General features: G+C 35.3%; 1 protein-coding gene across 4 annotated transcripts in view; it reads right to left on the reverse strand.

Moving 5' to 3' along the window:
* The window catches only part of Dpp10 (dipeptidyl peptidase like 10), a 1,458,922-nt gene that overhangs the window by 88,138 nt on the left and 1,343,828 nt on the right, over positions 1–26,956 (reverse strand). For all 4 annotated transcript variants that reach the window (XM_021165015.2, XM_021164934.2, XM_029476885.1 and 1 more), the window contains exons 8-9: positions 20,896–21,016; positions 8,727–8,881 (exon numbers count right to left, since the gene is read on the reverse strand). In XM_021165015.2, the coding sequence (XP_021020674.1) occupies positions 8,727–8,881; positions 20,896–21,016 (276 nt within the window). The remainder of the gene's footprint in view (positions 1–8,726; positions 8,882–20,895; positions 21,017–26,956) is intronic.

Here is a 26,956-nt window from a genome sequence, read left to right on the forward strand (position 1 = left end):
GGAAAGAAAGGGAAGGAAAGGGAAGATAAGGAACAAGGAAAGAAGCCAGTAGAAAAAATGTGGTGAGTGGAAGAAAATGGGGATGCGGAAGAAGTAAAAGACATAAAAAACTGAAAGAGAAGAAAAATAAGGGAACAAGAAAGAAAAGGATAGGGAAAAGGAAAGAAGAAGGCAGCGATAAGTCCCACCTACAAGGATTATAGATATCCTACCCAAAACAGACTGTTACATGTTGTCCTCTGAACTACACATGTGTGCCAACACACAAATAAACACATAATTATAAATAAATAAGTGCAGAATTATGAAAAAATCTTACCACATGCGTCAGATGCTACATGTTTAAAATTGAAAAGAGCATAATGGATTCCATTGCAATAATGTGTCCCATCTTTTCTCTTTAAGCTTTCCTGATTACTAAATGGGTGACTCATATATTTAAATGACCCTTTAAGGTGAAGAAGCAGCCATCTCTGAGTGTGTGGCAGGAAGAGTAGAAGTGCATGTTTAATTTGTTTTCAGTTAATCAAAATTCCATTAAAGGAACAATAACTACCAAGTATGGTGGCTCGTACACTCCTAGTTTGTAACATGTTCTAAAGGATTATGGCCTAGGTTTGTCATTAAATATTCCTACTTCAGTACAAAAATTATTATAATCATTTTTCTAAATACAAACAGAGATGACAAAGCAAATTCACTAGTACTATGAGAGCTGAGACTTAAACACACAGACTAGTTATCCCTTGTGTTAACTCCCAGGCAATGACAAATAGTTACAGAATACTCTGTGAGCAAGAGAGGAATTAAGGTCAGCTCCTTTGAGTATTTCTCAACCAGTTTGCATGGTAGAATGAAAGAATGACCTCATGCTGGGCTTGGGAACTTGCTCAGTGTTTAGATCACTTGCCATGCTAGCAGAAGAACTGGAGTTAGGTTCCCCAACACATAAATAAGTGGGAGGTGAGCTGGTGGTTGTCTTTTCCTGCCACAGACTCAAAGACTGTTTATGCTGAACAGAGGTGCTGTTTCTACACCTCTCCATGGTCATTTAAATATATGAGTCACCATTTAATAGTCAGTAAATGTTAAAGAGAAAACCTGGGCACATTAAGGCAACAAAATTCCAGCCACAAAAGGTGGAAAACAGATCTTCAGAGAAAGCTGACTAATAAGACTAGTCATATCAGTTAGTTCTGGGTTTGATTGGGAGACCCTATATCAATGAATAAAGTAAAAGAGTAATTTAGGATTATACTTGACATTAACCTTGGACTGCCACATACACACACTCATGCATCCACAACAAAAACAAAGTAATTTCTTGACTAATAAAAGCAATTATGAGGAACAAAATTTACGTACATTTTTGTTTGGTTATTTTTCTAGGTAGATCAATTGAGTTAAAATTTAAACTTTGTTTTATGAGGTAACTTGGCCATGTAGACTCTTCATTGCCAGCAGCACCAATTTATATCATCTGGTACCTTGCAAACACAAACCCCTGGTCCCCATCTTACAGATCTAGAATTAGACTCCCCAGGTCTAATTAGATCTACACCAGGAAACAATTGATCAGGAAACAATTTTGATCAAACACTGTTCCATGTGTGTACATCTGTTCCCTATCTATTATCTATAATAATCTATTATCTATATCATATATCTATACCTATTTGTACTTTATCATCTAATATTTCTTATCTATTACCACCCATTCATCATTTTACCCATCTATTAACCTTTTATTCCTACAACACATTTACTATTTATATGCCAATTATCTACCATATAACATATCTATAATATACATATATATAATATGTATATCTAGCATCTCTTATCAATACATCTTTTATGATCTGTCTACCTATCATATATCTATCTATCTATCTATCTATCTATCTATCTAATCTGTTTGTAATCTATCAGTTTATCACATACATTTCATTATCTTCTCATCTATTTATTATCTATCTATTCTCTAGCCATCACATAAAATCTCTGTCTTAGCATTACTATTGCTTTGATGAAACCCATTACCAAAATCAACTTGGGGAGGAAATGGCTTATTTTGCTAACAGTAAAATAAAATATTTCATTATCAAAAGCAGTGAGGATGAGGACTCACACAAGGCAGGAGCCAGGAGGCAGGTACTGTTGAAGAGGGCACAGAGAAGTGTGTTGTTCACTGTCTTTCTCAGGCTGCTTTCTTGTAGAATCTAGGATCATCAACCCAGGAATGGCATTACCCATCTCTGGATGGTCCCTCCCACATCAATCACAAAATATGAAAATATTCTATAGTCTTTCCTACAGTCTGATTTTCTGAAGGCAATTTCTTAATTGAGGTTCCATTCTCTCAGATGACTCTAACTTATATCAAGTTCACATAAAACTATCTAACACACTGTCATCATTTTTCTATCATCTATCATCTACTATGAAGCCATCTACCAGTTATTTTTCTAACCTGTCTATTTTAACACCTATGTCTCACTTACATCTATCCTTTTTATGCAATATATAATTTTTTGTCAACTACTATTTTCTATATTATCCAACTTTCTCATTATCTATCTATCTATCTATCTATCTATCTATCTATCTATCTACCTATCTATCACATGGGTATTATCTATCCATAAATATACTTACTCTATTGTTAGCTAAGCATACCTCACTAGCATCAGAAGTTAGTTTTTATGAGACTAGATCCAGAGGGGCTGTATCTCGTCTTTAGCAAAAGGTTGACATGACCAATGTTCATGATTGGAACATGTTTTGAGATCTGGATCACCTAAATCCTAAATATGTGAGTCAGGAGAATCTAATTTAAATTTGTCTCTGCTATACTGTACCATAAAGTACATGATTAAAATTCCAATACACAGTTTACCTACTTTTCAAAAGTGAGACAGATATTTATCTGAGAATATGTCAGAACACAGACATTGTGAGAAAAATGTTTTCTTTAGTTAAATGTAGTATTGTTACATAAAGTAACAAAGAGATGGCAGAATAAACTATCTAAAACAGGATATGGCAATGAATTGAAATGATTGGTGTTTTTATGACAGAATCTTACCCAGTTAGAAAAATTTGTTCTTATATTTTAATCATTTAATACACTAACTAGACAAATAAGAGCATTAAAATAGATTGGATTTTCTAGTGAACTCTTTCCAATAGCTTATGGTTTACTTTGCCAAAGACACACACATCATTTCTTTAAGGGAATCAGCCACTGAAACTGTAAATTTGCATCTGTGAAGAGTGACTGATATCCCAATCAGCTTCCATCCGCATGCAAATTAAAAAGTTTATGGAGGAGACCATTTTTATATAAAAGCACCCCAGTGAAGCATCAGGCTGCCTCCAAAATTTGGCTATTCAGCACTTCATAATCTCAGTTAAAATTTTACATTTCCATGGAGTTTGGAATTAAGCAAACTTAGTGAGTTCATTTTCACCTTTTAATATTTGAATCATTCAGAGAGTGTGCAAATGAGACAGCTCATCTCTTTGCTTTCCACATTCCCATTTGCCACAAAGACTGCAAATCCACAGAATCCCATCCTCCATGATTCTGAAATGCAAGCCTCAATAATAATTAACCTTGTTTTACTGGCAACTAAATTGTCATTAAACGAGATAATGTTTTAATTAAGAAGATTAACCTGAGGTTACAGAGAGAGAACTCTGCATCTCCTTTGTGCTGAGTTGCTAATGATAGGGTATTTTATGAGCACCAAATCGTGCTGAATTAAATAAAAATCCAAATATATTTGTTTGGTGTGAGTGTTTCATCAGTAAATCTGATCATGCTGAGTTTTGCTGCACCAGTTTTTAAATCTAGCTTAATTTAATAGGAACTCAGCATTATCTCGATTTCTAAAGTGACACTCTCTGAAAGTTTATTGTATGCAAGCAAATTGAACCTGCATTTGTTATGGGAAAACTAATGATCATTTAAAACTAGGGTAGATGGAGAGTAAGTTTGAAAATTAAATGGCATACTCCAAGAGATACTGACCTACCATGTGAGTAGTACAAGGGCCCAAACACTAACATTTTTTTTTGAAACTGGTGACTTGATGGGTGGTTCTCTCACATAAAAGCCACACCTAGACAAGGGTCTTTTCTCTTAGCTTTGACTACTAAAATGCCTGTTTACTTTATAAAAATGTTTGGGGATTTGTGGGCATGCCATGCACATGACCTGAAAAGTATATGTGTATGTGTGTAGACAACAAGGTGCAACCTCAGTGTCATCCTCAGAAACACAGCTCACATCCTTGTAAATAAGTCGTCATTGTCTGGACCTCCCAAGGAGGCTATGATGTCTACCCAGTGAGTCTCAGGGATCTTCCTATCTCTATCTCCCCAGTGCTGATCACAAGCTTTAGAAAACCAGGATTCTTTTTTTGGATAATACAATGACTAGGGGTAAACTATGAACTATCTCCTTAGCTCCAGGTTTTAATATTAATACTTTCATTGGCAATCAGTGCCCAGTCTGTAAGTTTATTATGCTGTGCTGCTCTGCTAATATAGTGATACTCTCTGTTGTCTGTGTATAGCTGAGACTCTATCTGTAAGTGGTGCAAATGGACACATAACAGTATCTAGGAAAGAAAGACAGATCTTTAAGCTTTCTGAGTTTCTATAAAAATAAAAGTTGATCTCTAGGACCATTGTGAATGCTATTTCCCTCTCCTAAAATAGCTGTGAATTATCAAAAAGATGTATTTTTAAGATTGTGCTTATAGATTTGTGTATATGTACAGGCATATGCATGTAGGTATCTGCAGCATCCAGAAGATGACTTCAGATTCTCTGGAGCTGTATTTACAGGCAGTTGCAAGGTAATCAACCTGGATGCTAGGAATAGAACCTAGGTCCTCTGTAAGAGTAGCAAGTGCTCTTAACTGCTGAGCCATCTGCCTACCTCATAGATATGCCTTTAAAAATTCGCTTAAACTCTAGGATAGCTGCTTATCCATTCCTATAAAGTACGTGAATGCAATGAAGATTAAATGAGGAAAAGTGCTAGCTTCCTTCAAAACAAAAGTTGTTGTTCTTTTTTTAACTAATATCTATGAGAGGGTCAATTAATTTATATACAGTATAATAACTAATGGAACCATAATTTATCACATGATACTATATATCTATAATTATTTTGTATCTGAGTTCTAGGTGACAAATTTTAATTTTTTCAAATATTTATATTTCTCAATTTATGAATCTTAGTTTTCTTACATGGTGAGAACCAAGATTGTGCATAGCTGAGGGGTTAATTATAAGACACAGATAGGCAAATTATTTTAAAAATAAAAATCAAGCGCAATTCCCTCTCTTGAGAAAGGAATCACTGTATTGTCTCTTCCTAGGGACTGATCTAACTCCATTTTGTACTGAACAGCTGTGTAGGCCTTTTACACTCCTAGCTAGCTCTCCACCTTTTCTGTAACCACTAGACAAGATTTCACCATTGTTAAATTAAGCAAGGAAAGAATTAAAGAGAAAAGAATGCTCAGTTTATCTAATGTGTAAAAAAAAGGCTGGTATATAGTTTACAGGCTCAAATCCTCATCCATAAAAACCTGGCTGAACTTATAACTGTGGGAAGGTCACACAATTTGTTTCTTGCATATGATGAAAGTATTCTATGAATAGGAGTCTTTTTGGTAGGGACTGGATGCTATTTTCTGAAGATCACTGATTTAGTGCCTAATAATCTCTAGCCAGAGAATATCTCCAAGGCTCTCCACATTCAAACCTTGACCTATGTTCTCTCTAGAATATCTGAGTGTGGTGTTTAGGAAAAGGGCCTGGTAAGTGGCTGCCAACTCATCACAGTAGACTGGGCTAGCATGTGTGATGGTGTTTTCCTGTATTGCACATGGATGGTATAATGAACATGTTCAAGGCCCACAAAGATTTTTGCACATGATAAAAACAAAGAACATTTCTCCAAACCAGTGGCTCAAAATCAGCTTCTTAGAGGTCAGGGGGATGTTATGGTAAGGAAAATGACTTGTCACCTCTAATGATGATCTGAGTTTGATCTCTAGGACCTACATGTTGGACAGAGATAACAGACATCCCTTATAAGTTGTCCTCTGACCTTCAAAAGTGTGCTGCGGTATACACTCTCCATAACAAAAAGTAAAAACAGCTTTTTGGCTATCTATAATTAAGACTTAAATTGTATAAAGAAGACATTTAGGAGATCTCTTTGTATGATCAATGTATAAAAGGTCTCACTAAAACCTCCTTAGAGTAGGAAAACAGTTGATCTAAAAAAGAGTTTAACTCCAGAAGACCAGACCAAGTCAATCAACACTACAGCTTGGATTCAGTGGACATCCAGTCTCACCCTTGATAGAGGAGCAATTGGCAGAATATGGCTACTGGGAAAGTAGAATCTTTATTTCTTCAGTCCTATGGTTATGACAGGTTTCCCAATCTCCATTGGATAGCCTCACACGCATGAACATATGGGCAGCACTAATTAAACCCAATGGGGTTTAATGAAGAGGATACAAAGTTGTATAGGGTATTTGTTGGAACAGGGTTCTCTAGAACTTGTACTCATGTGATTAGGGGTAGATATGATCAAAATGTATGACATATCTATGACATTCTCAAAGACTAAGTGATAAACATTACTGTAATTCACTTATTTAAATGAAATTTGATGTTTACTTCTCTTTCATGTCTAAGCCATAGGTCATAGGCTTTTTTTCAATTGACAGATGATTCATGCATACAATACACAAGATATTCTTTCTACAGGCCTAAGATGGTGTACTGGCTAATTTTGTGTCAACTTGACAGCATGGAGTTATCACAGAGAAAGGAGCTTCAGTTGGGGAAATGCCTCCATCAGACCCAGCTGTAAGGCATTTTCTCAATTAGTGATTAAGGGGGCAGATCCCCATGTTGGTGGAACCATCTCTGGGCTGGTAGTCTTGGGTTCTATAAGAGAGCAGGATGAGCAAGCCAGGGGAAGCAAGCCAGTAAGTAACATCCCTTCATGGCCTCTGCATCAGCTCCTGCTTCCTGACCTGCTTGAGATTCAGTCCTGACTTCCTTGGTGATGAACATCAGTACGGAAGTGTAAGCTGAATAAACACTTTCCTCCCCAACTTGTTTCTTGGTCATGATGTTTTGTACAGGAATAGAAACCCTGACTAAGACAGATAGTTAAGTCAGAAAAATGTCTATAGTGCAAGCATGGGGATCAAAGTTTGACTCCTACATTAAAAGAAAACTTGGTCATAGCCATGGGTGTCTACCAGTATTTGAAAAGGCTGAGGAACCGCAATCCTAGAGTCTGATTGTGAGTCAGTCCAGCTAATTTGGTAAAGTCAAGGTTCAGCGACTCTGTTCAGGTTAAAGACTCTGTCTTTAAAAATAAGGTGCATAATAATTGAAGAAAACTTGGGACATCTTACTTCTGAGCTCTATACAAATCTTTATACACATTCATGCATGCAATATACATAACTCATCCCCAAGCCCCACCACCACCACCACACCACCACCACTACCAAGTAAAACTTGAAGCATTAAGGGGAGCCTGCAAAGAAATCCTTCACCTGTACTTATGTCCATGTTCTGGAGGTCTCATTCCACACTTGAAAATAATTTTGCTGTCTAGGCAAGATTTCCATGCTCTTCTTGCCCATAAAATCTTTTTATCTAACTTATGTACTTCTGGGTAGGACTCAACAACAGCATTTCATAAAACACATTCATATCATGTTCTGCCAAAATAATGCTGATATTAATACATATACAAGTAAATTCTTTATGCTTATTCTACTCTTTACCAGAGCCCTTTATGATTCATCTTTTCTGGACTAGAGATTCTTTATGCTCAGTCAATTTTTATGAGAGAATTAAAATACATAGTAACTTATAGTACATTATCTGTCCTAATAAGTCATCTGAAAGAAACTAAAAAACTGAGAACTTCTAACTTATTTAGCTATAGCATTTCTTCATCATATAATATCTATTCATAACTCCAAGGATGTACTTTGAAGAAGGATTTGTTCTCACCTCAAGCCTGTCTTTTATCTCTTTTTATCCCCCTTTCAACTGAATAGGTAAGGAAAAAAATCAAGAATGAGCATAAGAATGGAAGTGTAATAATATGCCTCATGCCTGTCATCATCTGTACAACATATCTGCATGTGTGTGTGTGTGTTCTTGTGTGGAGATGTAAGCCAGTGAATGAGCATATGTATGCATTTGTATGGAGACCAGAGGCAATCCCTTACAGTAATTTTTCTGGTACTAGTCACATTAATTTTTTTTGAGATAGGGTTTCTCATTAGCCTGGAGCTCACTATGAGATTGGTTCTATCTGGCCAGTAATCCCCAGGGGTCCAACCATATGCACTTTTCCAGTACCAGGGTTACAAGTCAGCACTGCAAGCCTTGCTTTTTAGTATGGGTTCTAGAAGATCAAATTCACATCTTACTTTCAAGCAGCATGTGATTTATTGTCTGAGTAATAGCTCTAGCCCCACTTGTACCTTTTTCTACTGACACTCTCCCTTGATTTCAGCTGACAAGCTTAGAATTGATGGTTTTGTTTGCAGATAGGAAACTTCTCTTTCAGACGCACTTAAAAAAAAATCAAGCATGTTGTCCATCAAGCCACCAATGCAGAGAGAAAGAACAAATAGCTCTTTCGCATTGCTTACCTTGGGGTATGGGTACTGCTTTGCTTTGGGGTACAGTGCTCCAGTAAACCGAGGTATGATCATGTTAGGCACCAAGGAGTCATTTATCATCAGGAAGGCAAGCCTCTCTCCATCGGGTGACCACCAGTGGGCGATATGAGAATGCAGAAGTTCTTCTAGAATAAATGATTGTTATTTGGCATCAACTGTAGAGATGTGGGCTCAGTGACCCACAAACATCTGTCCTTGAAATCCTCATTTTGCATGAATATTATCTAGACAGCATGCTATATCTTATTCACTTCTCTGAGAAATCTGTATTTATAAATTGCTGTTTTAATTCCAGGAAAAACAGAAAGAGAGGAAGAAGAGAATGGAACATCAAAGTTGGGTGGTTGAGGTAGCATGGACTGAACATATTAAAATATCATTTGAGAGAAAAATAGGTCAATGAGTAATGATGGAGATACAGCTAAAACCATGAGCACTCATGATGCCATTCAAAAATGTTTGCATGCATTCTCTTATCAGACCAGGTGGGTGCTATGTATAATTGTTATACTCTTTGTAGCTCTAAGAAAAGAGAATAAAACATAGAAAAACCTTTTAATATATTACTTAAGTTTCATGTGTTTTGTGAATTGTATCTTGGGTATTCCAAGTTTCTGGACTAACATCCACTTATCAGTGAGTGCATATCATTTGTGTTCTTTTGTGATTGGGTTACCTCACTCAGGATGATATCCTTCCAGATCCTTCCATTTGATTAAGAATTTCATAAATTCATTGTTTTTAAGAGCTGCATAGTACCTCATTGTATAAATACACCATATTTTCTGTATCCATTCCTCAGTTGAGGAACATCTGGGTTCTTTCCAGGTTCTGGCTATTATAAATAAGGCTGCTATGAACATAGTGGAGCATGTGTCCTTATTACAAGTTGGAACATCATCTGGGTATATGCTCATGAGTGATATTGCTGGATCATCCAGTAGTACTCTGTCCAATTTTCTGAGGAACTGCCAAACTGATTTCCAGAGTGGTTGTACCAGCTTGCAATCCTACCATCAATGGAGGAGTGTTCCTCTTTCTCCACATCTTTGCAGTATCTGCTGTCATCTGAGTTTTTGATCTTAGCTATTCTGACTTGTTTGATGTGGAATCTCAGTATTGTTTCGATTTGCATTTCCCTGATTACTAAGGATGCTGACAATTTTTTTTTTAGCGGCTTCTCAGCCATTCATTATTCCTCAGTCGATTCTTTGCTTAGCTCTGTATCCCATTAGTAATATGGTTATTTGGTTTTCTGAAGTCTAACTTCTTGAGTTCTTTGTATATGTTGTATATTAGCCCTCTATCAGATTCAGTATTGGTAAAGATATTTTCCCAATCTGTTGGTTGCCTTTTTGTCTTATTGACGGTGTCCTTTGCCTTACAGAAGCTTTGCAGTTTTATGAGGTCCCATTTGTTAATTCTTGATCTTATGGTACAACCCATAATGTGGATACTGTAGACCTTCTTAGAAGGGGGAACAAAATACCCATGGAAGGAATTACAGAGACAAAGTGTGAAGCAGAGACTGAAGGAACCACCATAAAAAGACTGCCCTACCTGGGTATCCATCCCATAAACAACCACCAAAAACAGACACTAATGTGAATGTCAACAGGAGTTTGCTGAGAGGAGCCTGATATAGCTGTCTCCTGAGAGTCTCTGACAGTGCCTGTCAAATACAGAAGTTGATGCTCGTAGCCATCCATTGGTTGGAGAACAAGGTACCCAATGAAGGAGCTAGAGAAAGTAACAGAGGAGTTGAAGGGATTTGCAGCCCCATAGGAGGAACAACAATATGAACTAACCAATATATCCAGAACTCCATGAGACTAAACCACCAACTAAAGAAACACATGGTGGGACTATAGCTCTAGCTGCATATGTAGCAGAGGATGGCCTAGTCGGTCATCAATGGGAGGAGAGGCCCTTGGTCCTGGGAAGGTTCTATGCCCCAGTATAGGGGAATGCCAGGGCCAGAAAGCAAAAATTGGTGGAGCAGGGGTGGGGAAAGGAATAGGGGATTTTCAGAGCGAAGATTATGAAAGGGGATAGGATTTGAAATGTAAATAAAAAAAATATCTAATAAAAAATATTTAAAAGTCTATACACAAAAAATACTTATAACGGAAGATCAACTATGTTCATGAGAAATTTAATTTGTAGAAACTACATCAAAAGTATCCATGCTTTGCCTTCTGGCTCCTAGAGTGTAAGGTCATTACAGCAGTTACAGTGATAATCAGAATTAAGTGAGTAAAACCAGTTTTTTTCCCACAGAATCATCCTGCAGTGTCATCTCAGCCTTGGTGTGAACTTTAAATGCTGTTACCACTACTGTCTATACTACATGACTCTGTGTCTGGGAACAGCTCATTACTGTGCTCATAGTGGCTGCTTTTAGTTTATATTATAGCAGATTCCTCTGAGGTATCCCATGTCTTTACCACTATAAATACTCTCTTCATAGATGAAGAATCTTCAGCTAATTTTACTAAATACATCAAGTCCTTCCTTTAGGGATGATGGAATTGTAATTAATGCCTGAAAAGAGATTCAGAAAATACACATTCAGAACTAGATTTTTGAGAACAGGTGGTGTTTTGAGTGTAGTATGGTGTGTGTGTGTGTGTGTGTGTGTGTGTGTGTGTGTTGTATTGTATTTTTTTTTCCAGGAAGGAAATAAAGTATGGTGATCTATAGAAAGAGATGTAGTTGTGAGTCATGTCATTTGTGGTGTCCTGAAGTGATATGAATATGGAAGTGGAAGTTTTTGGAAGAACAAATATTTGTGTCACCTTTTTGTGACAAAAATAATAGTAATCATAAAGATTGTAAAACATGGTTGACATAGGTCTAGGTTGACATAGGTCTCTAGGTCTAAAGACCTAGAGAAATCTCATAGGAATAACAAAGAAGCTTGGAATGTGAATATACATGCAGAGCATTGGGTTCCAGGGCATCATTGGAAAAGTACTTTCCTTGTGCTGTTGGGAAGAGAGGCAAGATCCAAGGAAAGCCCAGTAATCTTTGAATATTAACCAATTACCTTGACATTGAATAATCAAATGAAAATGTAAGCCAAACTTCCCCCTCATAACTTGAATACTATCTATTCCACTGAATACACACAGCAACAGTACAGAATAAAATGGAATATATATTTCTGTATATGTGAGGGACTAAGCTGGAAGAGCAGAGGTGATCAGCTACACTATCAGTTGGGGACTTGTCTCACTTCATTTCAAGTCTGTGGTCCAAGTTGTTTCCAAACATAGATTAGGAATAGATACAGGTTAAAATTGTAAGCAAGTCCCTGTGCATGGTACACATGAGTAAGCTGGAACTAGATTAGTGCTATACTATATTCGGACTCAGAAAAGTCACTGAAATTTAATATTGAACAGATCCTACAACATGAAAGAAATTTAAACAAAATATTTCCATGTTTCAGGAACAAGCTTTGACCTGTAGATAGTAACTAAGAAATGTCTACTTGATCAGACATATGAGAAGCATAAAACTTAAAATTTAGAGTCAGAGAAATTAAGGGAAGCCTTATCAGGACTAAACATATGTAAAAATATTTATGAGGATGCTAAAGTAACAGCAACAGACCACATACATAATCAATAATCACAGGGACAATATAACCTCTACTGCATTAGTTAGCCTTCAGATCCCACTTTACATTCAAGAATACCAGATATCTGGTAGCAGACTGACTGCTTAGGGCACTTACAGTCAATGAAATGGCATCTGTGTGACAGACAAGCACATGTTCTGGAAGTGTACAGTATTTGCTGTACATTTGCTTGTGAAAGCAGCTATAAGAAATCTTACCAAACTATCTGACATTATCATAATATCTATTTTTCAATGGCTCTAAACAAGCAAACATTAGTGGCAAGAAAAGGGCCACATGGTCCCTCACTGTAGGAAACTGCTGGTCCTATCAACTATTCATATTTCTTTTAAGTTTCTGAAATGCTACATGGGATCATTTGTTCTGTAGAAATATTGGAGTTTTTTATTATTATTATTTAACAGCATTGAAAACAAGGTAGACAAGGAGTATAAAAGGTAATGTCCTATCACTGGGGAACCACATGGGATAGCACATTTTCTGTTCTCCTAATTATGAAGTTTTCCTGCCCAAAGGAACAATGACTCCAATTGGAACATATTAACAAGTCCATTCCTCTTAATTAGACATTGAAATTTCTTCCTTAATCACTTTGAGCTCATTGTAATGGAAAAAAAACAAAAGAGAAGAAAATCAGAAACCTAACAAATAGTATAGTCACTTTTCATGAATTGATGATATAACATATCTTCCCAAAATCAAGTATATTGTTACTATGAAAAAAACAAACAGGTGCTTAGAAAATATGTCTTTGTCCCATAGTGATGGTAAATAAGTAAATGAAGAAAGAACACAAAAAAAAGACAAAACAAAATAACTTGTCACCTCAGTTAATAAAATGCTTCTGATGCAACTTTCAGGACTTGAGTTTACTTCCCCAGGGGCCTAGCAAAAATCCAGACATTTTTATCCTGACACTGGTAAGTTCTAGATCTCTTATAGAGAGATGAAGAGAGAAGAGGAGATTATCCCTGGACTCTTGTAGATTGCTGTTCCTGGTATATGCAGAACTAGTGAACAGCAAAAGACCCTGTCTCAATGAAGGTGTGTGGAAAGGAAGAAACAACATCTGCAATAAGAAAAAGATAAATACAAGCATCTTTAATGTAATTTTCTCAATAGTAATTCTGAAAAAGTTACCATTTATTTAATTGCACCTATTTAAGGATTGTGTCTCCCTATGCTAATTATAATTTTTACAAATTTTTTTAAACAAAACACACTGCATTCTAATTTAGTGTAATTTGGGCTCTTTTCTAAAAATTTTATTTCTCTGACTTAAGGAATTTAACTCTAGAGGAGCTGGAGATTCTAATACGTGTAGTTTTGTCACAGACTTCAAAAGACACACAGCCAAAAACATAAAGTGTTTCCCAAAATCTAAGATGCAATTATTGTATTCAGATTAACAAGTTCTTCTGAAATGCCACCTGTTTATTGCACACTTGTGATCAGTCTAATCAGAAAAAATTTCCTAAAGACACCACTAAAATCTCTGCTGTTGGTCTGTCTGTCCGACTTGTCAATGTTCATGAGGGAATTATCTGTCTTAGCCCCTTCCCATTTCCTTCTTTCTTTCTCAGCGTTTGCTGTCCTACTTTGGCTTAATCCTCCATTGGCATATAAGTGAATCCTGCGGCTGCTTTGAAACCCATACAGAACCCACACTGTTTGGAACACCATCTCTCTCTGTCTCTGCCTTCCATGTCTCTGTCTCTGGATGTCAACTTTGTCTTCTTTTTTATTTCTAGATTCACTGGCACTGAGCGGATGCTCAGTCCTTGATAAATTGATGAGTAACACATTACCAAGAAAATGTAAAAATGTAGCAAACACACATTAAAAAAATAGAGATTTGTACTGTTCTCATATAATGAAATAGTGTGTGGAGAAGGTAATATTTTTAATATACATATTTCTTTCTTTTTCCAGTTCTTTCAGAATAAAGCAAGAACCATTATTTCATCTGTGAAATGCCTTATACTCCTACTTGCCACTAAACTGTGCACTGTTTATAAACCTATTTAATATGCTGCCCTAACTTTTGCTCATACTTCTGAATATCATAAGTAGAAGGGTCAGTTAAGTAATAATTGTTCATAATTGGTCAGTTCACTTAAATATTTAACCATTTCAAACACAGGCATCATTATTCATTGATGTAGTACTGTATTCACACTTAACAGAAGAAATGCATTCTATAGCTGTGAATGGAATTTCAAAGAATGATCCCGTAAAACATGCAATAAATAATTTAGGCATCATTATTTTTCTTATTCTATGCACATACTTTGTTATTTTAAAGTTTGTGAGTAACATGAGTGGAGGTGCCCACATCAGGTCCTTTAGAACTGGAATTACAGGCATTTGGGAGTTACCTGCTGTAAGTGTTGGGAACCAAACTCAAGAAGAACAGCAAGCACTCCTAATCACTGTGCCATGTCTTCAGATCCACACTATTCTCAAAATATTTTAAAATACCATAAATTTTGCTCTAATAAACAACATACTTAGTTAGGGTTTTCTTTTTATATAGTTATATAGTTTGATTATATTATATCATTATTCTCTTAATCCCCTACCAATAGCTGTGAACTTGTCAACTGTGTACAATCTTATTTTTTTTTCAATTTAAAAGTTCTTTAAAACAAACTATGACATAGTAGCTTTAGTTATATCCCCACACTAAATCCAGAGATGTGTATGAGCAACATTAGATTTATTTCCAACAAATACAATATTTAAAATTGTCTTACAGTTTTAATGTTTTGCATATTTCTTTGAATTTTACCAGAAGGCAAGAGACCTAAAATGGCTCTTTGAAAGATGTATAAGGACTTATTTCACTTAGTTTCGGGAGGTGACAGTAATACTGTGCTCACAAATTGGGTTAGAAGGTAAAAGAATATGTCCCATCCTTACATTGCAACCTAAGAACACATTGTTGTTCTTTTGAGACAAGCTGTTACTAAGTAGCTCAGGTGGGCTGGAACTCACTCAAGAGCAGACATTTGTTTATTTTCAATTCTCCTGCCTCAGACTTCCACCTGCAGGAGTGCCATCTGGCTTAAAACATTTTATTGTCTTTTATGTGACTTATCTGTATTTCCATCCCCAACATTCTTTAGCCAAGTCAAGTTTCACTCAAGAAAAATGAACATGTGATATGTGTCCTTCTGCTTCTCCCAAATATGGTGATTTAGATCAGAATTGCTTTCTGTGAGGTACAAAAAAGTAAATCTCTACTTCTAAAGGGCACATATCATCAGTGTTCACACACATTCATGCATACATACATACATGCATACACACACACACACACACACATACACACATTGTGCAGAGGTGTGTCACTGACTCACAGTTGGTATACTGAAGTAAAGAATGTTGGAGTGTAGGAACTAAGAGTACATTGGGGAAACAGAGAGACTGGTTGGAGGAAATAAACAGTTGCTGAATCTATACTGCCAGTCCTTTGAAATGACTATGATAGGATTCCTGGAGAGAGAACTGAGTAATTCATGGACATTCAGAGCCTTTGGGTAAAGAAAACCTTAATGAAATATAATCATACGGGAGCCAGAGGGACAAAGTTTAATTTGAATGGCAAAGCCTATCATCTGAAGTAGCATCTAACAGAAGTATGTGACCTGTTTCCTTGTGACCTCCTAAGAGTGCACCACACTGTCCATTTTCAATTCAAATTTACTTTATTCACGTGTTTATTATGCATATTGTTGATAATACATTTGTATTATGTTGATTTATTTATACTGTTTTGTCTATATTATTATTTATATTCAATATCATCTTTTTATGTCAACATTGCTTTTTAATTTATTGTTTTGTTTGTAGTTTACTTGCTGATATTTCCATATATTTTTATACCTATTTATCTGGATTTTACATATTAATTACATATAATATTTGGGATTATTATGAGTTGTAGAGATTGTTTTATTCCAAAGTGGCCTTGAACTCACTTTGTAGCTGAGGATGGTCTTGAACTTCTGATCTTTCTTTCTCTATCTCTAGGATGCTGGGATTATAGACAAATACCATTATCCCCTCAATAAGTGGTGCTGGTGACTAAGTACTCATGAAAGTACTGTATCATGATAGTCTCATCCCCAGTCACTGAGTTGTGTCATCACACTAAGGAAAAGTATTTGGGGCTGGTGAGTTTCTCTGCAAATAAACATACTTACCAAGACTGATAACTTGTGTTTAGTCTTAAAAGCCTACATGGAACCCTGAGAGAAACAACTCATACCAATTTGACTCTTATACACGTGCACACACACACACACACACACACACACTAAATGAGTAAATAAATAAATCCCCCCAAATAATACTTTTTAATATTTTTTTAACAAAATGGAATGGCTACAAGTTCTATTCACCTTTTCCAAAAAAGCTGCTAGCTCAGTCCTCTCAATCTCTCTTGAAGGCAGAGAAATCTACACAAGCAACAATGAGTATTTACCTTGTTGGCTTAAAAATAGTGCAATGTGTCTGTCACCCATCATAGCACACCAACAGGCTGTGAAATGTCTACACTTATGCCAAACCTTCAATTACATGAGACTATTGCTCTTCGTTCCTACTCACTGATAGCCATCACTATGCACTAGTGACCCAAACCCAAAGCAGTAGCATCTTTCTTTGCCTTTTCTCATGCACCCCATCTGCTTAGTCACAAAGACCTAACTTTGCTATTGCCTCATCAACTTTAGAATCTCTCCTCACACTAACTGGTTCAGCTCAACTTTTATGACTCATTATCTCTTGATTGAACACACATGTCAAATAGCTGTTTGCAAGCTCAGTTCACGATCTGATCCACACTTGACACCCTCACCCAAATGACCATCTCGGTAGAAGAGCTAACCTATTATCATTTCCTATTTCAACAGCTTTTCTGAATTTCTGAGTAACAAAATAACCAAAGTCATAGTTCAATGTTCTAGGTCACTACCAATCTTGGTTCTTGCTGCCTTATTCCTTTCTCATTTTTATACACCATTTCTGTCAAGTCAATTTGAATTCCCAGGCATAAACGACTGTTCAACACTTCTGTATCTTTGTAAAGATGGCTTTGGGTATTACACTTTTCTTCTCATGTGCAATTGTTTGTTTGTGTGTGTGTGTGTGTGTGTGTGTGTGTTTGTGTGTGTATGTGTGTGTATGTATGTATGTATACATGAACATGTGTGCATGCATGCCACCTGTAAGGGCCACGTCTTGGAATTCAGTTGTCTGACATCATCTTCTACCTTGATTGTGAAAGGTTTTCTTTGTCCATACCATTGTACTGAAGACTAACTGGCTCATCAAATGCCAGGGATTCCTTTGCCTCTGCTTCCCTTTTCTGTTAGGAGTACTAACATTAACAGATGTGTGGAATCATACATGGATGGGAGGATTCTAAACCAGTTCCTCATTCGTCTGATTAGCTGAGCCATCTCTGAGCCCCAATACTTCTTAATCTTTCAATATCTTCTTAGGCACCTTCCTTATTAGAAAATATTTTGCAAATCCTGAGAGTGGGCTAAGACACAAAACTTCTTTACAAATATACACACACTATGATTCATGGTCTGAACATGGTTTCATCATCATTTAGTCTATAGTATTGAGGATATTTTGGACACAGGATGCTTACCAGAGCCTCTCTGCTCCTCTAAGCAAAATTATGGCTATGTTGTTGCTTTCTAGAATACATGAAGTAGTCAGGCTTGTTACAAACCTGCTTTGTCAGTCAGGCCCATCCTCAGCATCTCTAGTAATTTAGCTAGGAAACTTCGGGGCAACTTGTTGCACTCTCATCAGAGAACTCTTCTTGTATTGTATTTCTCCGATATTTGATTCTACACTTTCATGCTGTATCTATTGCAGATATTACCATTCAACGACTCTCACTAATCAAGATATATATATATATATATATATATATATATATATATATATATGTGTGTGTGTGCGTGTGTGTGTGTGCATGTATGTATATGTATATGTGTGTGTATATGTGGTATGTATGTGTTCATGCGTATGGATATGTATATATGCATGTAGTGTGTGCGTGTGTGGATATTTATTTATATGTGTGTATGTACATGTACACTCAAATATCAAACCTCGACACATCTAAACTTGAAAGTCTACATATCAATAAAACAACTCAAACTATTAACATCTTTCATTGAATATAAGATCCTCAAGGCTGCATAGTCACTTGCTCATGATGGTTGTACTGGACTACTGGAATATAGCTGGAATGCAGATGGTTAACGGTAATGACCATTGAGTGAGGAGATGCATGAATGGGTGATGTCTGATTAGTGTTATTTTCTGTGAGAAGTAATGATATCACACTGCTGGGAATACAAAGTATTCTGTAAGAGCGTTATGATGCATAGAAGCACCTGCTTTATCAAGGCTCTTTCTTATACTCTTATCTTACTCTAGAAAGTTTTTTATTCAGATGAGTAGTGAGAAGGGATCTTAAACAGTGGTGTCTGTACTGGTGAGATAGCTCAGTGGGTAAAAGTGCCTGCCACCAAGCCTAATCACCCGAGTTCCATTCATGAACTCCATATTGTAGAAGGACAGAACTGCATCTAGCAAGTGTCATCTGACTTCTACATACATGGTATAGCATTTATACCCACACAAACACACACACACACAAATATTATCATTTAAAAGCTAGTAACTGAATATTGATGTTAGTTGAGATTTTTCTTTAAGCTTACTTTTATTCTTAAGGAGAATTCACCATTTCTGCAAATTCAAATTACTGAGAAAACAATTACAACTAATAATATATAACATAGAATTACTACTGATTATTTATATAAATGTGAATGTATAAACTATTTGTTATATGTATAATTGGAACATTTAGATTCTTTATACGCAATGTGCACTTTCGAAAATTGTGTTCCCTTTATTCTCATATTGTGGTAGCTATGTACAACATTTAGCAGCAATATTGGTCTAGATTATTTAAGACTCTTGCAGTTGTACAGAGGTAACACAATGAATTAAATATGAAAGATATTACCTACATAAGTTTGATTACAGAAAATAATAACGTATTCTCTAAGTGGAAAATGATAAAATTAAGAGTAGAATATTTATATTTGTAAATTTGAGAGGTGAAATTGATTTTATCAATTATTCCTACTATATAATTTGCAATCAAGTATACTGACTCAGTTTAAATATTGACATAGTTTGCCATACCAGGTTGAACAGTAAGTAAGCCTAGGTGTTAAAGACAGGCCTACTTACTCATTCTTATAACACAAGTAGCTAATGATTACTCCATGGTCAAAACTGGACAAATATTTTTACACCCTAATTTGCTTGTACACTCTCAACTCTTATCAAAATTTGATTTGACAGTATCAAAAATAAATCATAAATTATACCCCACTTGTGGTTTCTATGGGATAATTATTCAAACATGTGAGGATGTTCCTGATTAGAAGAACTAAAGTGAAATATCTTTTATGTAGGTTTTTAAAATTTAGTTTTACTTTAATTTAAATGTACTTATTTAATTTTTGTTTTTATGTATTTAGTGTGAACTTACATGAGTTTATGTAACATATGAATGCAGGAACTCATAGATTCCAGAAAATAGCATTAGATATCCTAGAATTTTGGTTAAAGACAATTGTAACCAACAGGTCGGCTAGAAATTGATCTCTTGTGAGTATTTATTGCATTTAAGTGATAAATCATCTCTTCAGTTTTTTAATTTTGATTTTTCATAATGCGCAGCCAAGTGGTGAGGACAAACACCTTTAATTCTAGCTCTCAGGAGGTAAATGCATGTGAGTTCAAGGCCACTCTGATCTATAGAGTAAGTTCCAGGACAGCTAGGATTACATAGTAAAACACTGTCACAAAAGAAAATTAAATATTACCAAAAAAACCCACAAATATGTTGATGATGATGATTATGACAATAATGATGTGCATGTGAATTTGCATGTGCACATACACTTAGATATTCATGAAAGTGAGGCATTTGGGGATGGAGTTAAGACAGTTGTTAATCATCTACTATCAGTGCTGTGAAGCTACCTCAGGTTCCTTTATCTCTCTAATCTACCTCATGTAATTTTTATCAATGATGTGATCATGTTTTTCCAAAAAAAGAAAAGAAAGTTTTTGGCATCTAATTCCTGTTAAGTATCATGAGAACTAAACTGGGTCTAGCCTGAACACTCTATAAATTCATCCATTGGTACCTTCACATAACAACTTACCATAAAATATATATGAAGTATATATGAAGATAGGAACCACAGCCAGGCAGCATATGAGCCCATGCAATAAGACAGCATGCCACTCTTACAAAGAAATATGGAGAGGAAACAGGGAAGCCATGGACATCAGGAATGAGCAGATTTTCTTTGAGGTTTTATGTACAAATATGTCATTTTGCCCATTAGAAATTATAATTTTCCAACTCACCTTCATATAACCAGTCAGCAATCCCATTAAAAATAATGCCTTCCTTTCCTGAAGATGTTAGTCGTAAAGAACTGCTCTTGATATCAGGTTGATAGTAGATATTGTTTTCAAAAATATAAATCTGGATTAAGAAATATAGGAAAGAAAAAATCCAAATATGTTAGTATGTCTTTGCATTATGAATTAATTTCTAGATGGGTCATTATTTTATGCCTGCTTTCAGACTGATACCATTTTGTGTATGTATTCACATGGCATTGGAAGATTAATGGCCATATCCTTCCTTATATTATTAATATTAGACTGCCCTTTGGAAATTATTTGACATTAATACTTTCTAATCCATATATTCATCAACAATATTTCATCTACTTAAAATTGAGTTTCTCATATTGGTGAATTATTTTGGCTATGAAATGATATTTTACAGATGCAAGAGACTGATAACTGATACTACTGTAGTAATAGTGAACTGACTATTTGAAAAGCTTCAATATAAAGTCTTTGCTTCTATAAAAATATGCTTGGTAAATCACAGACCACAATTCCACCAGAAGACTTCTGCTCTACCAGAGGTTACACTGGAACTAGAAATCCCGAGTTATACACAAAGACTAAGACCACTAACACAACTTAAATCCCTTCCAAGAGTCCCAACAGCAGGCTTCTCTCCTGTGCTCCATAACCCTGGCAGAAGACTCCTACTCCACTGGAGGCTACATCTGTACCAAGAACTCTATACATAGCCTAGGTAGTGGAACCCCAGAGGCCACAACACACCAGAGGCCATGCCAGTTCACATAACCACAGAACCAGAGACGCAACATGTGTACCTAAAACCCCAGAATTCACACACAGGCCAGTAAAACCACAGACTGATGGAACCAAGGACTTGCTTGTCAACAGAACACAGGCTATTCAGGTCACAGGAAACAGAAAGCAAGATGAAAATTATGAGAAAAGAAAAATTCATCCAACAAAGGTAGTCATAAATCAGCACTAAAACATATAATAACCTTGAACCCAGATGACTAAAGGCTAACACAAGAACAGAGTCAGCAACACCGAGGGCAATATGGCACCACCAGAGTCCAGCTATTTTACTATGGCAAGCATGGGATAGTACAAGGTAGCTGAAACACAACAAAATTATCTTAAATTTAATCTTATAAATATTATTAGGCCCTTAAAGAGGAAATAAACAAATCCCTTAAACAAATCCAGGAAAACACAAACAGGTGAAGGAAATGACTAAAACTTTTCAAGATCTGAAAATAGAAATAAAAGCAATAAATTAAACACAAACCATGGGAGAATGAAAATGAAAAGAACATAGGTAAGCAAGCAGGAATTACAGATGCAAGGATCACCAAGAGAATACAAGAGATGGAAGAAATTTTCTCAGGTGTAGAATATATGATAGAAAAATTGATACAACTGTCAAAATATGTTAAATATAAAAGTTCCTGACACAAAATATTCAGGTAATATGGGATATTATGAGGAGAACACACTTAAAAATGACAGGAATTGACGAAAAAGAAGATTCCCAGCTCAAATTCTCAGGAAATGTTTTCAACAAAATCATAGAAGAAAATTTCCTTGCCTAAAGAAGAAGATGCCTATAAAGATATAAGAAGCTTAAAGAGAACACCAAGTAGGTTGGACCAGAAAAAAAAAGTCCATTTGCCACATAATACTTACAGAACAAAGAAAGTATATCAAACATTTCAAGGAAAAAAGGCCAAGTAACATATAAAATCAACTTCTCAATGGACACACTAAATGTCAGAAGGGCCTGGGCAGATGCCTTTTAAACTCTGAGACCAAAGATGCCAGCCAGGACTATTAAATATAGCAAATATTTCAATCACCACAGATGGAGAAAGCAAGATAGTCCATGACAATGAACAGGACATCCAGATGACAATTAAACAGAGAAATAATGGACTAACAAATTCTAGACTCATATTTAAACAGTATTAATATATGAATTCAGTCATACAAAATGCGGTAGAAGGAAAATTCCAAACCATGAAAGATAACTACACCAATGAAACCATAGAAAATAAATAATTTCACATCAGCAAAATTAAAAGCACACATTACCACCACCACAAAATAACAGGAATTAATATTCACTGGTCACTAATATCTCTCAATATCAATGGATTCCATTTCTTAATAAAAAGATGTAGACACACAGAATGAATGTAAAAACAGGATCTATCCATCTGCTGCATACAAAAAACACACCTTGACATCGAGGATAGACATTTTCTCAGAGTAAAGAATCGAAACGGTTTTCCAAAATAAATAAATAAATAAATACATAAATAAATACATAAATAAATACATAATAAATAAATAAGGAAACTGTTGTAGTGATTCCATTATCTCACAAAATAGACTTCCAAAATCAAAAGAGATAGGGAAGGACACTTCATACATAACAAAGGGAAAATCCCAAAGAAGATATCTTAATTCTGAATATTTATGCCCCAAATCCAAGGACATCAACATCTATAAAAGAACAATTAAAATTTAACAAACTAAAATTATTCAAAAGTACCAAAAGTATAAAAGAATCAGGCTTAAATCACACATTGAAACATACATGTTAGTAGTGGGAGATTTTGACCTGCTACACCCACCAATGGACAGGACATCCAGATGACAATTAAACAGAGAAATAATGGACTAACAAATTCTAGACAGAAATGGACCTGAGAGATATCTACAAAACATTTTGTTCTAATCCAAAATATTATATCTTGTTTCAGTAATTTATGAAACCTTCAAACAAACTAACCACATACTTCATCACAAAGAAAGTCTTAACACAAACACATACACAACAACAACAACAACAACAACAAAGAAAGGAAAAGAAAGAACCCATGGTATCTTATCAGACCACCACACATTAAAACTGGATTTCAAGAACAGGAGGATCAAAAGAAAGCCTACAAAATCATGAAATCTGAACTATTCTCTACTGAATGACCACTGGACCAAGAAGAAATGAATAAATATTTATTAGAATTCAATGAAGATCAAGACACAACATACTTTTGGGAAACATGAAAGCAGGGCTAAAAGGAAAGTTCATACCAATAAATATCTTCATAAAGAAATTAGTGAGATATCACACTCACAATTTCACAGAAAAAACTGAAAGCTCTAGAGCAAAATAATCAAACACCACCAAGAAGAAGTGATGGTCAAGAATAATTAAACTCAGGGCTGAAATCAATATAATAAAAACAAAGAGAATGGTTCAAGAAAAAAAGATCAATGAAACAAAGAGATGGTTCTTTGAGAAAATTCACAAGATAGGCAAACCCTTATCCAAATTACCCAAAAGACATATCCAAACTGACAAAATCAGAAGTGAAAAAGGACATAACAACAGATATCAAATAAGTACAAAGAATCATTAGGTCATAGTTGAAAAAATTCTGTACTCCACATGATTGGAAAATCAAAAAGAAATGGAAAAAATTATTGATAATTACCACTTACCAGAGTCAAAACAAGATCAGATAAAAAAAAATTAAATAGAATAGATGCCCTAAGAAATCACAAGCATTCATTAAAGATCTCCCAACCAAAGTAAAATAAAATAAAATAAAATGTTATTGAAGAACATGAAGGAGGAGGAGGAAGAAGAAGGGGAAGGAATGAGAAGGGAAAGGGGATAGGAGAAGGGGAAGGAAGAAGAAGAAGAAGAAGAAGGAGAAGAAGAAGAAGAAGAAGAAGAAGAAGAAGAAGAAGAAGAAGAAGAAGAAGAAGAAGAAGAAGAAGAAGAAGAAGAAGAAGAAGAAGAAGAAGAGGAGGAGGAAGAAGCTGAAAAAAAGCTTTGAGGAATCCAATATTCCCTCATGGTAAAAGTCTTGGAGAGATCAGGGACACAAGAGACATACCTAAACATAATAAAGTCAATATACAGTAAGCCTATAACCAACATGAAAGTAAATGAAGAAAAATCAACAATTACACTAAAATCAGGAACAAGAGAAGACCTTCCACTCTTTCCACATTTATTCAATATAGTACTTGAAATTCTAGCTAGGACAAAAAGACAACTAAGGGAGATCAAGAGTATGCAAATTGTAAAGGAAGAAGTCAAACATAACTACTTGAAGATGATATCATAATATACATAAATGAACCTAGAATTTCTACAAGGGAGCTCCTACTGCTGATAACCACTGTGAGTTAACTATCAGATAACCACTGTAGCTGAACAGAAGATTAGCTCAAGAAAATTAGTAGCCCTCCTAAATATATAGATGATAAGTGTATTCAGAAAGAAATCAGGGACAAATTTTTCAAAATATCACAAATTATATAAAATATCTTGAAGTAACATTAACCAAGCAAGCAAAAGACCTGTATGACAAGAACTTCACATCTCTGGATAAAAAGTAGCTAGTATTTACAGTGCTCTTGCAGATTTACTATAAAGAGTAAATGGGGATTTGCACATGCCTATCTCCCATGTAAAGCAGAATTTACACATGTCAGCACACATCAAAATCCTAATCATTTTGAAGGGTGTATATTTCAACCTGAATTATCCCAACTGCTGGCCATCTGTCCATATTATACTGGTTAAACCTTCAGTAGTAATAGAGTGATATAACACTAGTGAGGACAGCATAAAGGCATAAGTGGTTCAAGAAAGTTTAAGAAGTTAAACTGTTTGCATTCCAGTGGTATTTTAGATTGCTAACAAAAATAAACAGTATTGAAAGAAAGTATATCAGACTTTTGTAAAATTTCAGATTTCTGACAGGAATTCCTAGACAACTTCCATAGTGACAGAGATACCAAGAAATAGAATTAGTTTTATTTTTAACTAACTGAAAAGCAGACTTTTCACCTTTTACATTCTCTTGTTCTTTTGATTCTCAGAGAAGTAGACAGTCTTTCTTGGATGAAATCTTTCTTTTCTACATCAACTTGAGAAAGTTGATGGCAAATCACACACATCTCATCACTCAAGCTATTGTTGGGAAACCTGGGTATTTTACATAAACCACATGGTTCTAAATATTTATTGCCACATAGTATTTTTTTCTCCAAATTTAGATCTTAGATCTTAAGACTCAGGAATTAAACTAAACTTTCTAGGCTCAGGAAGTAAACAAAACTCACAAGGCAAAGAAATCTTCTGAAACTTACAAGAATGACAAGGCCCCACTCAAGGTTGTATAAGCCCTGACAGGTGCTGAAGAAAAGACACTCTCCAGCCTCCAAGTCCTCCAGGAAGCTCCAGGAGTGCAACTGCCATCAATCATCACATATGTTGTGTGAATATTTTTGTGAACCAACCACCTTTGTGTTGTATTTTTTACACCTATGCTTCTGTAATTGTTCATTAATTCCTTTATCTGTAGCCCCAGCCCAATCTCCAGTTCAGTCAGCCTTATCAAATGGAATCATTTCTTTGTTCTGTAACTTTCAGCGTGAATACATGTTTGTTTACATCATTCCATAGAAAGTCAAACAATATTTATATTTCAAAAAAGGAATTAAAAAGCTTCCACCTCAAATAATTACTCAAATATCCATGGCTTCAGAAGATTTATTACTTAACCAAATGTATGGGCCTGTAGTTACATTTATATTTAAAGAACAGAATCCAAATGCAACTTATGCCAGCTCCAGTGGAGACTAAAAAAAAAAAAAAAAAAAAAAAAAAAAAAAAAAGAAAAAAAAAAAAAAAAAAAAAAAAAAAAAAGCAACATGGAACCAAAATGCTGTTACCATTTTATTCAAAGTTTCAAGTCCAAAGAGTGTCCCCAAAGTCGTCATTTTCTATTGAACAAAAGTAAATTAGTGGTTGCCTTTGTGAAATACACATTTAGAATCTAATCTATTTTCAGCTGTCAAGTGTATTTTTAATGGATTGATGTTTTTCCACTAATATTCAGAAGTCATGGATACTTGTTTAGCAAATGTCGAGATGCACATACTCCCAGGTACCATCTGAGGAGTCTGACAACATTAAATTGGATGCTTAGGACTTCATTCCAAGCTGCACCAAGGTGTT

This window comes from Mus caroli, chromosome 1 (assembly GCF_900094665.2).
Source record: "Mus caroli chromosome 1, CAROLI_EIJ_v1.1, whole genome shotgun sequence".
Taxonomy (NCBI): domain Eukaryota; kingdom Metazoa; phylum Chordata; class Mammalia; order Rodentia; family Muridae; genus Mus; species Mus caroli.